Source organism: Neoarius graeffei, chromosome 17 (genome assembly GCF_027579695.1).
Source record: "Neoarius graeffei isolate fNeoGra1 chromosome 17, fNeoGra1.pri, whole genome shotgun sequence".
In the NCBI taxonomy this organism is placed as follows: Eukaryota; Metazoa; Chordata; class Actinopteri; order Siluriformes; family Ariidae; genus Neoarius; species Neoarius graeffei.
The window spans coordinates 31,812,292-31,825,872 of NC_083585.1; the positions used below are offsets into that span (position 1 = coordinate 31,812,292).

The 13,581-nt window shown below is 46.5% G+C and overlaps 1 protein-coding gene across 8 annotated transcripts in view; it reads right to left on the minus strand.

The window, feature by feature from the left end:
* The window catches only part of LOC132901549 (membrane-associated phosphatidylinositol transfer protein 3-like), a 111,718-nt gene that overhangs the window by 10,079 nt on the left and 88,058 nt on the right, over positions 1–13,581 (minus strand). For all 8 annotated transcript variants that reach the window (XM_060944010.1, XM_060944014.1, XM_060944007.1 and 5 more), the window contains 6 exons: positions 13,440–13,556; positions 11,599–11,747; positions 11,119–11,268; positions 10,769–10,952; positions 8,236–8,364; positions 6,742–7,116 (listed from right to left, as the gene is read on the minus strand). In XM_060944010.1, the coding sequence (XP_060799993.1) occupies positions 6,796–7,116; positions 8,236–8,364; positions 10,769–10,952; positions 11,119–11,268; positions 11,599–11,747; positions 13,440–13,556 (1,050 nt within the window). In that variant the 3' untranslated portion in view covers positions 6,742–6,795. The remainder of the gene's footprint in view (positions 1–6,741; positions 7,117–8,235; positions 8,365–10,768; positions 10,953–11,118; positions 11,269–11,598; positions 11,748–13,439; positions 13,557–13,581) is intronic.

A 13,581-nucleotide genomic window follows, 5' to 3' on the forward strand; every position in this document is an offset into this window, starting at 1 on the left:
GGGCGGAGTCAGGGAAGGTAAGTGGCAGAATCACTACACCTGAGAGCAATTAACCTGTGTTTGTGTGTCTTCCCAGTGACCGCGCCCTATATCAGGAGGGAGAGCGAGAGCAGAAGGAGCTCATCCCTGGACGAGACGCTGATGTGTGTGTGTCTCTGTGCGTCCGATGTACATTGTTAGACTGAAATGTGTGGCAATAAAAGCCTTGTTTACACCTGATCTCTGTCCTGCCGTCCTCTGTGCTCCACCCACCCACAGGGAAATTACTACAGTGGTGCCGAAACCCGGGACAGTGGAGCACCAAACCAGCAGCCCCATGGAATCCTCCCCGTTCACCGACCTGGTCCACGCCCTTGCCACGGCTCAGCAAAGCCAGCACCAGGCGCTCATCACACTCCGAAAGGAACAAGAGCGGCGCTTCGAAGCCCTGGTGCTGGCCCAGCAGGAAGATCGCAAGGCATTCCGGCATCTCCTCGCGTCGGCGGGGTCCACCAGCGCTCCGGCCGCGGGCCCGTCTCCCCTCACTGTCACCAAGATGGGCCCGCAGGACGACCCCGAGGCATTCATCACGTTGTTTGAACAGGTCGCCGAAGCCTCGGGGTGGCCGATGGAGCAGCGCGCGGCGCGCCTCCTCCCTCTGCTAACGGGAGAGGCACAGCTGGCCACGCTACAGCTCCCCGCCGACCCCCAGCTGGCCTACGTGGACCTCCGCCGGGCCGTCCTCCAGCGCGTGGGGCACACACCGGAACAACAGCGCCAGCGCTTCCGCGCGCTGCGATTGGAGGAAGTCGGCCGGCCATTCGCGTTCGGCCAGCAGCTCCGGGACGCCTGCTGGCGGTGGTTGAGGGCCAACAATCGCGACGCCGAGGGAATCGTCGACCAGGTGGTACTGGAACAGTTCATTGCCTGCTTACCAGCCGGAACCGCGGAGTGGGTCCAGTGCCACCGCCCGGCGTCGCTGGATCAGGCAGTCGAGCTGGCGGCTGTCCCGACGGCAGGACAGCAGATGGCATCTTCTCTTCTCTCCTCTTCTCTCTTTCTTTCTCCCCCTCCTCCTGTGTCCCGTCCTCACCCCATTCCCCCACCGCAGAGGCAGGGGCCGGCACCACCCCAGCCGGCCCGCCGCACCTGCGGTGCCCTCCCGTTTCTCCCTTCTGTGTCTGTCTCTCCCCCACCTCAGGTGAGTGAGCCCCAGATCACCGGTGCAGAGGGAAAGCCCGGGCCGGTCTGCTGGCGCTGCAGGGAGCCGGGCCACCTTCAACAGCAGTGCACAGCAATGGAAGTGGGTGCGGTGGTTCGGATCCCCGACACACCAGAAGCCACCCTCGATCGGGCCGGAGCGTATCGCATACCGGTGAGTATCCAAGGGGCTACATATCAGGCGTTGGTGGATTCTGGTTGTAATCAGACCTCAATTCGCCAAAGCCTGGTTCAAAATGAGGCATTGGGGGGAGCACAAGGGGTGAAGGTGTTGTGTGTGCATGGGGATGTTCACCGCTACCCTTTGGTGTCGGTCCACATTATTTTCCAAGGGGAAAAATTTATAGTGAAGGTGGCGGTTAATCCTCGCCTTACCCACTCTTTAATTTTGGGGACTGATTGGCCGGGATTTCGGGGTTTAATGACACGCCTAGTAGAGAGTGGGTCCTGCCATTTGACAGGGGGAGGTCCCGGTGTCGCTTTGGCGGGAGCAGCTGTCACAGAGCCGTCTACGTCATCTCCGCGTCAGAGTGAGGAGCCGCCGGCTCCTCCTCTCTCTATTGGGGAATCCCTCGCGGATTTCCCATTAGAGCAGCCGCGAGACGAGACTCTGCGGCATGCGTTTGACCAAGTGAGAGTAATCGATGGTCAAACGCTCCAGCCGAACGCCACCCCGGCCTTCCCCTACTTCGCGATTAGGAAGGATAGATTATACCGAGTGACGCAGGACACTCAAACTAAAGAGCGAGTCACGCAGCTTTTAATTCCGAAGAGCCGCCGGGAATTGGTATTCCAGGCGGCTCACTTTAATCCCATGGCTGGACACTTGGGGCAGGATAAAACACTAGCCCGAATAATGGCCCAATTCTATTGGCCGGGGATTCGCAGCGATGTCCGTAGGTGGTATACGGCATGCCGCGAATGCCAGTTAGTAAACCCAGCGGCCATTCCAAAAGCACCTTTGCGCCCTCTACCGTTAATCGAGACCCCGTTTGAGAGAATTGGGATGGATCTCGTCGGGCCACTAGATCGGTCAGCACGAGGGTACCGCTTTATATTAGTTCTGGTGGACTATGCAACGCGATACCCGGAAGCAGTGCCTCTGCGCAATATCTCAGCACGCAGTATCGCAGAGGCACTCTTCCGCGTCATCTCCCGAGTTGGAATCCCGAAAGAGATTCTGACTGATCAAGGCACTACGTTTATGTCACGAACACTGCGCGAACTGTATGGGTTATTGGGGATTAAGCCAATCCGCACCAGCGTGTATCACCCACAAACGGACGGTTTAGTGGAACGATTCAACCGCACCCTCAAAAATATTATTAAGAAATTCGTAAGTGAGGATGCACGTAATTGGGATAAGTGGCTCGAACCCTTGCTGTTCTCAGTGCGAGAGGTCCCCCAAGCCTCCACGGGGTTCTCCCCATTCGAATTATTATATGGGCGTAAGCCGCGCGGCATCCTGGATGTGCTGCGGGAAAATTGGGAGGAGGGACCTTCACAAAGTAAGAACGAAATTCAGTACGTTATGGACCTGCGCGCAAAACTCCACACGCTCACCCACCTAACTCAGGAGAATTTGCGGCAGGCCCAAGAACGGCAAGCCCGCCTGTACAACAAGGGTACGCGCCTTAGAGAGTTCACACCGGGAGATAAGGTACTCGTACTGTTGCCCACGTCGAGCTCCAAATTGATCGCCAAGTGGCAAGGACCCTTTGAGGTCACACGGCGAGTCGGGGACGTCGAATATGAGGTGAGGCGAACGGACAGGGGTGGGGCGCTACAGATTTACCACCTCAATCTGCTTAAACTCTGGAATGAGGAGGTCCCCGTGGCGTTGGTGTCGGTGGTTCCGGAGAAGGCGGAGCTGGGGCCGGAGGTTCAAAAAGGGACATTGTCATCACTTACCTCTCCGGTCCCCTGTGGAGACCACCTCTCCCCGACCCAACTCACGGAGGTTGCCCAGTTGCAGACCGAGTTTTCGGATGTGTTCTCGCCCCTGCCCGGTCGCACTAACCTCATAGAGCACCACATAGAGACACCCCTGGGGGTGGTAGTGCGTAGCCGCCCTTACAGGCTACCCGAACACAAAAAAAAGGTGGTTCGGGAAGAACTTCAGACCATGCTCGAAATGGGCATCGTCGAGGAGTCCCACAGTGACTGGAGCAGCCCGGTGGTCTTGGTACCCAAGGCCGACGGGTCGGTCCGGTTCTGTGTGGACTATAGAAAAGTCAACGCGGTGTCTAAATTCGACGCGTACCCAATGCCTCGTATTGATGAGTTGCTCGATCGACTCGGCACTGCTCGCTTTTATTCGACGCTGGATTTGACGAAGGGATATTGGCAGATCCCCTTGACTCCACTATCCCAAGAAAAAACGGCCTTTTCCACACCGTTTGGTTTACACCAATTCGTCACCCTTCCGTTTGGGCTGTTTGGGGCGCCCGCGACGTTTCAGCGGCTGATGGACAGAGTCCTCCGCCCTCACGCCACTTATGTGGCAGCGTATTTAGATGACATCATCATCTATAGTAATGACTGGCAGCGGCACCTCGAACATCTGAGGGCCGTCCTTAGGTCGCTGAGGCGGGCGGGGCTCACAGCCAACCCAAAGAAGTGTGCGATTGGGCGGGTGGAAGTACGGTATCTGGGCTTCCACTTGGGCAACGGGCAGGTGCGTCCCCAAATTAATAAGACGGCAGCAATTGCGGCCTGCCCGAGGCCCAAGACCAAAAAGGGGGTGAGACAGTTCCTGGGGCTGGCTGGCTATTATCGTAGGTTTATACCTAATTATTCAGACGTCACCAGCCCTCTGACCGATCTCACTAAAAAGGGGGCACCAGATCCGGTCCAGTGGACGGAGCAGTGCCAGCGGGCTTTCTCAGAGGTAAAGGCTGCACTGTGTGGGGGGCCACTTCTACACTCCCCTGACTTTTCTCTCCCCTTTATGTTGCAGACCGATGCGTCGGACAGAGGGCTGGGGGCGGTTTTGTCCCAGGAGGTGGAGGGGGAGGACCGCCCTGTCCTGTACATCAGCAGGAAGCTGTCGGTGCGTGAGGGGCGCTACAGCACCATAGAGAAAGAGTGTTTGGCCATCAAGTGGGCGGTTCTCGCCCTCCGGTACTACCTGCTGGGGCGCCCTTTCACCCTCTGTTCGGACCACGCGCCCCTCCAGTGGCTCCACCGCATGAAAGATGCCAACGCGCGGATCACCCGTTGGTATCTGGTGCTCCAACCCTTTAATTTCAAGGTGGTCCACAGGCCGGGGGCACAGATGGTCGTGGCGGACTTCCTCTCTCGTCGGGGGGGGAGTCAGGTGCAGGCCGGACGGCCGCCTGGCCTGAGTCGAGCGGTGGGGGTATGTGGCAGTGGGGGCGTGGTCAAGCGCCGGTCTGTGACAGGAGGGCGGAGTCAGGGAAGGTAAGTGGCAGAATCACTACACCTGAGAGCAATTAACCTGTGTTTGTGTGTCTTCCCAGTGACCGCGCCCTATATCAGGAGGGAGAGCGAGAGCGGAAGGAGCTCATCCCTGGACGAGACGCTGATGTGTGTGTCTCTGTGCGTCCGATGTACATTGTTAGACTGAAATGTGTGGCAATAAAAGCCTTGTTTACACCTGATCTCTGTCCTGCCGTCCTCTGTGCTCCACCCACCCACAGGGAAATTACTATAGTGACAAACGAGCGATATTAAGTGTACATTACAATGCAAACGTACACTCAGCGGTTCCAGTTACGCATTCTCCAGAGATTGTTCACATGTTTTGGTTTCCAAAAACAAACTTAAACACAATTGATTGTTTATTTAAACAACTTACCACTTATAAAATGATCGGAGCAGACTTTGCTGTGTTTGGAAGGCTGATAATCCTTGCGGTTGATTCTTGCAAGCCATAGATTTCTCCTTTGTATGCTGAGTTTCTTTGTTTGCTCGCCTTCGTGCTCCCGTACAGTGGGAATTCCATAAAAGCTCCGCTTGACTTCATCATTTGACCTATTACGACAGCCGTGAATACAACAGGTGTGCACCATTGCTAGCTTTAAATAGCCTGCTTGGGTTCTTTTGAAGACTTTGTACTCGTGCGTTACAATGTGTGCTCAGTGACCCGTACGGTAAGCTTGACCCGCAAGATGGCCGCCACTAGGGAATCCCCGACTCTGTGACGTCATGTGAAAACTATCTATTGTCTGTTTGAGTGTTTAGTCTTTGTCTAGTTCTTGTCTAGTGTTTACACTGTTTATATTGTCTGAGTGTTTAGTCTATGTCTAGTTCTTCTTATCTAGTGTTTATACTGTTTATTTATACTGCTTATATTGTTTGTCTGAGTTCTTTAGTCTATGTCTAGTTCCTATCTAGAGTGTTTATAGTGTTTATACTGGTTATATTGTTTGTTTTTTCAATTATTCTATTTTTATTTTTATTTATTGCATTGCCTGTTTGCACCGTGGGTCAGAGAGGACTGAAATTTCATCTGTGCTGTATGTCGAGCATGTATAGCATATTTGACAATAAAGTTGACTTGACTTATAAGTTAAGCACGAAACATCATGTTCCATATTTATATGCAATTTCACAATATTGTCACACTGGGCTTAAATACTGCACAGTGCTGTGACACTCTGACAAGGGTGGGTCTTCTGTCTTTTTCAGAACTACATACAGAAAAATAATTTAAAAAATAGTCTCATAAATAGCTTTCAGACTTACAATTAATCTAAAGTTAGCATGTTTTGATGATGCAGTATAGTGAGCATGCTGCAGATTATGCACAAGTCTGCTCACAAATGCCAAGCTACTGTATGTATGCAACACTGGTGGTGCAGTGGTTAGCACTGCCACCTCACAACAAGCAGGTTCTTGGTTTGAACCTGTTAATCACCGGGGCCTTTCTGTGCAAAGTTTGCATGTTCTCCTTGTGCCTGTGTGTGCTTGCCCATAGGTGTGAGTGTGAATGGCTGTCTGCCTCTCTGTGTTAGCCCTGTGATAGACTGGTGACCTGTCCAGGGTGTACCCCACTTCCCACCCAATGTCAGCTGGGACTGGCTCCAGCTCACCTGCAACAGATATGCGGTATAGAAAATGAGTGAATGAATGAATACATTTTCAGAAATGACTAATTTGCTATTTGAATTTTAAGACTCTTGAAAATAAAATGTAAAATATAAACCCATTTCCAGTCCACAGTGAGTGCATTTGTGATGTATGCTAAATATAAACTGAAAGGGTTTGACTATTTTGCAGGGTTAAAAGAAAAAAATTGATGGCTCCAAAATGGTACATGGACCACTTATTAGTGCTGAGGTGGGTCAGTGGAAGTAAGCAAAGAACACAATTATTTAAAATGTGTGACAAATACACAAGCTCTACAAAGACCAGAGCTGTGCCAACAAATCAATATTTACAATTGTCCCAATGATTCCACTGGTGACAAATGTTGAAAAAAAAATGCAAGCGGTAATTACAGTGCAAGATAAAGCTTTGTAACTATTCTACAGGATATTACAGTGCTTATTTAGCAAAGTAAGAGAAGTGGCTTACCTGGACATTGTTCTTGCCTCTTTTCCCTCCTTCTCTCCCTTTTTCTCTCTGTGGTCAGGGAGTGGTGTTACTTTGATGCATGCCCCCCAGCATAAACATACTGTGGCCTATTCCTCCTTCAAACTTGTGGTCTTTATCAGACCCAGGCTGGCTTTGGGAGCGCTCTGGTTTAGGAATCAGTGTCTTAGGCAGCTCAGCCTGCTGTGCAGACATGGTACGTCGCAAGTGTGTGTGCTTGGGAAGAAAGTCTGGCTTTGCTGAGAGGCCAAAAGAGCTATTACGCATCATCGTGCACATTGATGCAGTCTTCTGGGATCGGACCTGTTGTCCAAACTGTAGTGAAGAAAGATGTGTGGCATAACCCTCACTGAGGAACTGCATGAGAGTAGAAAAAAGAGGGTATCAGTGAATATGAGGAAGGAAAAAATAAAGCATGGAAATGCAATAGCAACATATTTCAACAAGATATTCAAATGCAACAATTATGTATTTTTGTACATAAGAAGCATTATCAGTATATAATAAGTAGAACTTACATTGTTTCTGACAATTAATATACAGTGCTCAGCGTAAATGAGTACACCCCCTTTGAAAAGTAACATTTTAAACAATATCTCAATGAACACAAACAATTTCCAAAATGTTGAAAAGACAAAGTTTAATATAACATCTGTTTAACTTATAACGTGAAAGTAAGGTTAATAATATAACTTAGATTACACATTTTTCAGTTTTACTCAAATTAGGGTGGTGCAAAAATGAGTACACCCCACAACAAAAACTGCTGCATCTAGTACTTTGTATGGCCTCCATGATTTTTAATGACAGTACCAAGTCTTTGAGGAATGTTATTCTTAAATTGTTGCACTGTTTGCCCACGCAGTCTTTCACAGAGCGGTGAACCCCTCCCCATCTTTACTTCTGAGAGACTCTGCCTCTCTGGGATGCTCTTTTTATACCCAATCATGTTACTGACCTGTTGCCAATTAACTAAATTAGTTTTTTGGGGGGGGTTAGCATTCCACAACTTTTTCAGTCTTTTGTTGCCCCGTCCCAACTTTTGAAATATGTTGCTGACATAAAATTCAAAATGAGCATGTATTTTTCAAAAAACCCCAAAAATTTCTTGGTTTCAACATTTGATATGTTGTCTTTGTACTAATTTCAATGAAATATAGGGTTTCCATGATTTGCAAATTTTCACATTCTGTTTTTATGTTTTGCACAGTGTCCCAACTTTTTTGGAATTGGGGTTGTATCTTGATGTGCAGTATGAAGCCATGGAGATTATTGGTTTATGAACATATTCATGTATTTATTAAATGAAATTAAAGCATGTGTTTCAGTAATCATCATGCCTGTAGATAAAATATTTGCTGTGGCAAACTAACCACATTTTAAGGACATGTCATGATGTCATGACCTATTCATGAAATCTAGATATGTATTGATTTGTTTCCCTCTAAGCATCAGGAGTGTAGGGGGTTAGCTCACCTGGCACTGGTTTTGGTATTTCTTGGATGGTCTGCCCACTGTATATATCTGGTTGGGGCTGAGACCCAGCATGCTGTAGACGGAGATGTCCTTCATGGAGCCGTAGGCTGAGTTGATATTAACATGACACTAACAACAACAACAACAACAACAGAAGGTAGACGGTGAGTTTCTGTTAGAGAATTTCAGGCACTGGAAGTATGCAAATTTTGGTAGATATGTGATATGCACTCAATGGCCACTTTATTAGGAACACCAATCATGTGGCAACAGCACAATACATAATATCTTTCAGATATGTTTGTTCACATCAACCATTAGAATGGGGAATACATGTGATTTCAGTGATGAGATCTCAGTGGGGCGGCACGGTGGTGTAGTGGTTAGCGCTGTCGCCTCACAGCAAGAAGGTCCTGGGTTCGAGCCCAGGGGCTGGCGAGGGCCTTTCTGTGTGGAGTTTGCATGTTCTCCCTGTGTCTGCGTGGGTTTCCTCCGGGTGCTCCAGTTTCCCCCACAGTCCAAAGACATGCAGGTTAGGTTAACTGGTGACTCTAAATTGACCGTAGGTGTGAGTGTGAATGGTTGTCTGTGTCTATGTGTCAGCCCTGTGATGACCTGGCGACTTGTCCAGGGTGTACCCCGCCTTTCGCCCGTAGTCAGCTGGGATAGGCTCCAGCTTGCCTGCGACCCTGTAGAAGGATAAAACGGCTAGAGATAATGAGATGAGATCTCAGTGACCATGGTCTAGTTGTTGGTGTCAGACATGCTGTTTTAAGTATTTCAGAAACTGCTGATCTCCTGGGGTTTTTAATGAATTTCACAGAAACTGAAAAGCTGATGATTGGAAAAATGCTGCACAGTCTTTACTTCAACTATCCATATACAGTGAACATGTGCCCCCTGTAGCTTCAGGTTCTTGTTATTCTTTCTGTTGTCTGTTATTGTAGCCCCACTGCCTCATGGTTTGACATGTTGTGTATTCTGAGATGTTATTTGAGTTACAGTATCCTTCCTGTCAGCTCAACCTAGTCTGGCCATTCTCCTCTGACCTCTCTCATCAGTGTTTCCACTCACAAAACTGCAGCACACTGGATTTTTTTTTTTTTTTTGCACCATTCTGTTGAAGAAACACATGAAAATCCCAAGAGATCAGCAGTTTCTAAAATACTCAAACCAGCTTGTCTGACACCAGCAATGCCATAGTCAAAGTCACTGAAAGCACATTTTCCCCCATTCTGAAGCTCTTTTATGCATTGCACTGCTGCCACATAATTATTGATTAGAAAACGGCACGAAGGTGTATTAATGTTTCTAATAAAGTGACAAAGTCAGTGTATTTGTATTGGTGGGTAAGAATATAAAAGGGCAGGACAAAGAAGAGGTAGGCTGTGCCTTTGGCCTCAAAGCTATGCCACTAAGAAAACAATTTAAAATCAAATAAATAGAAAGAATAGAAAGGGGACATTAGCTTTCAACTATGAACAAATAAATACGAACAAAAACACATTATCATGTCCATTACAATTGAGCCAAAAGCATCACTAGCCAGCCAGATAACTAATACCTATTGCTAAAAGAAAGTATACCCAGTGTTAGCAAAAGCTAACTAAAGCTAGATATTTTAACTCACAATCTATTTAATACAGCCCTGTTTCATCTAAGGTCACTCCCCTAAAGCATATGCACACATGCTGCCTAGAATAATATGTTTTATAATAGTAATAGTAAGTTGTTAGTGGAAGCCCAGCAGGTTTCTAAACTGACAAGCATCTTGACTGATCCTGGTTGATCTCCAAATGTCAAATAGTTCTCTGAGAGAATATTTCACTGACCACCAAAAATGCTCTGACATAAAAATCACTGAACCCATCAGTAAATAGGACTATTTAAAACTAATGGTAAATCATTCGCCACTAATTAAAAAAAAACAACAACACAGATTCACCAATGGCTCAGTTCTAATACAAACAATGACAAGAAATACGTAGTTATTAGTAATTAATGGCTAGTAATGGCCATTCTTTCATTAAAACCCCTTCTCCAAATGGCATCAAATGCAAATCTTCAACCAAATATGGATGACTTCCTTCTACCATTGCAGTGCCTTCATACATATAATTGTTTTAAGAGACATATTGTCACATCTGTATGTGTTAGCACATGACGTGCCTCGAACTTTCACTCGCGTCCTTATATTTTGGATTTGTATGCTTGACTAGTGTTTTATAATAAACACACTCTTCCTGCACTTACATCTGCCTACCGCCTCACCTTTACCTGACACATATGCTAACATAGCTGGCTATATTCATGGACTTAATTTCTGTATGATGGCATAATTCAAGGCTACAATACACTGAACATCCCATAACAAATACAATGTACAAATAACACAATCTGATTGGCTGCTGAGTATGACAATCTACAATGATGCCCCAATTCAACTCAAGATATAAAGAACAGCAAAGATTATTTTGTTGCATAGAAGAAAACACATTTGAACCATTTTTTCAACTTCGAAGATGCTTTCTACCTCCTGAATGAGATTCCGAAGAAAGATGGTTTTCTGGCGCAGTGGGTCATGCACCAACCCCTCGGAGAAAAAGATCATTCCCTGTGGGAAGTTGTGCTGGGAAAGCCATGACACCACTCTCTGTTTCTGCATGTCTGGACGCCCAGTGATGTAGATGATCAGATATCCCAGATCCTGCCAGTGTCTAAATACAGTATAAAGAATCAACATTCACTTTCCTTGTGCTCATTCCATTAATATTGATTTATAGTATCATTATAATCTGAATTTAGTCAGTACTGAAATCACTACATGCTGTCCATTTGATCTGTCTTTTGCCTTTATACCTCAGTCTCACATGAATTTCTCACCTGACCACATCCACAGCACCTGCCCGCATTTTAGGGTCACTGCCCATGATGGAAACGCTAGCAGCAAAAGACCCATCAATGCTAAATACTACACACTCCATTCCCTCTCGTAGCACAGTCAGGAAAGCTTCTGCACTTGTCTGGTCTCCTCTGTAGAGCAAGTTATAGAGGTAGGAAAGAAAAGGTGAGAGGAAAAACTGTCCTTGATTTTTAGTACACATTGTGTCAAGGGCCATAAAAACTAATATACCATATATTGGACAGTTATTTTGCAGCTACCCTGAAGTAAAGACTTTAGAAATTCATTTATTGAAGCCAAAGCTTACACAGACAGTCTTAAAGGAATGCTCCTAATTTGCTACAGGATTCAATGTGAATAAGTGAACAAAAGTAAATCAAGAATTAATCATCAGGAACTGATGTCCGAAATCATCTTCAGGGTACTTGGGAAAATAGACACTTGGATTTGACATACTGTACCTAACCACCATTTTAATAGGATGAACTCCCACAGGGAATTTTTTGTTGTCAGGGATAGTGTAGGACACTCTGCCACTGCTGTTAGTGATTTTGGTGTCAAAGTACACCCAACATCCTGAGTGTGGTTCAGTCATCACATACACATCCACCTGAGGGACAGAAAGATAGAGATACAGTAGGGCAAAAAAGTATTTAGTCAGTCACCAATTGTGCAAGTTCTCCCACTTAAAAAGATGAGAGAGGCCTGTAATTTTCATCATAGGTATACCTCAACTATGAGAGACAAAATGAGAAAAATAAATCCAGAAAATCACATTGTCTGATTTTTAAAGAATTTATTTGCAAATTATGGTGGAAAATAAGTATTTGGTCAATAACAAAAGTTCATCTCAATACTTTGTTATATACCCTTTGTTGGCAATGACAGAGGTCAAACATTTTCTGTAAGTCTTCACAAGGTTTTCACACACTGTTGCTGGTATTTTGGCCCATTCCTCCATGCAGATCTCCTCTAGAGCAGTGATGTTTTGGGGCTGTCGCTGGGCAACACGGACTTTCAACTCCCTCCAAAGATTTTCTATGGGGTTGAGCTCTGGAGACTGGCTAGGCCACTCCAGGACCTTGAAATGCTTCTTACGAAGCCACTCCTTCGTTGCCCGGGCGGTGTGTTTGGGATCATTGTCATGCTGAAAGACCCAGCCATGTTTCATCTTCAATGCCCTTGCTGATGGAAGGAGGTTTTCACTCAAAATCTCACGATACATGGCCCCATTCATTCTTTCCTTTACATGGATCAGTCGTCCTGGTCCCTTTGCAGAAAAACAGCCCCAAAGCATGATATTTCCACCCCCATGCTTCACAGTAGGTATGATGCTCTTTGGATGCAACTCAGCATTCTTTCTCCTCCAAACACGACAAGTTGAGTTTTTACCTAAAAGTTCTATTTTGGTTTCATCTGACCATATGACATTCTCCCAATCCTCTTCTGGATCATCCAAATGCTCTCTAGCAAACTTCAGACGGGCCTGGACATGTACTGGCTTAAGCAGGGGGACACGTCTGGCACTGCAGGATTTGAGTCCCTGGTGGCGTAGTGTGTTACTGATGGTAGCCTTTGTTACTTTGGTCCCAGCTCTCTGCAGGTCATTCACTAGGTCCCCCGTGTGGTTCTGGGATTTTTGCTCACCGTTCTTGTGATCATTTTGACCCCACGGGGTGAGATCTTGCGTGGAGCCCCAGATTGAGGGAGATTATCAGTGGTCTTGTATGTCTTCCATTTTCTAATAATTGCTCCCACAGTTGATTTCTTCACACCAAGCTGCTTACCTATTGCAGATTCAGTCTTCCCAGCCTGGTGCAGGTCTACAATTTTGTTTCTGGTGTCCTTTGACAGCTCTTTGGTCTTGGCCATAGTGGAGTTTGGAGTGTGACTGTTTGAGGTTGTGGACAGGTGTCTTTTATACTGATAATGAGTTCAAACAGGTGGACAGATTATATAGGACAGAGGAGCCTCTTAAAGAAGAAGTTACAGGTCTGTGAGAGCCAGAAATGTTGCTTGTTTGTAGGTGACCAAATATTATTTTACTGAGGAATTTACCAATTAATTCATTAAAAATCCTACAATGTGATTTCCTGGATTCTTTCCCCCATTCTGTCTCTCATAGTTGAAGTGTACCTATGATGAAAATTACAGGCCTCTCTCATCTTTTTAAGTGGGAGAACTTGCACAATTGGTGGCTGACTAAATACTTTTTTGCCCCACTGTATTAAACTGAAGAAAACTATACCCAAATCTCAGAAGTGATTTCAGTAGTTTGAGCTAATAGACATCAATCTCATACCTTCTCTCCTGTCAGAGTCACCATGTCCAGAGGTCCATACATAAAGCGACCAACCAGAGTCTGTGGCCCTTCCTCAGTCGCAATGACATCATTTACTCTGTGGTTGGCAGTAAGATTCTAATGATACAAAAACACTGTTTAG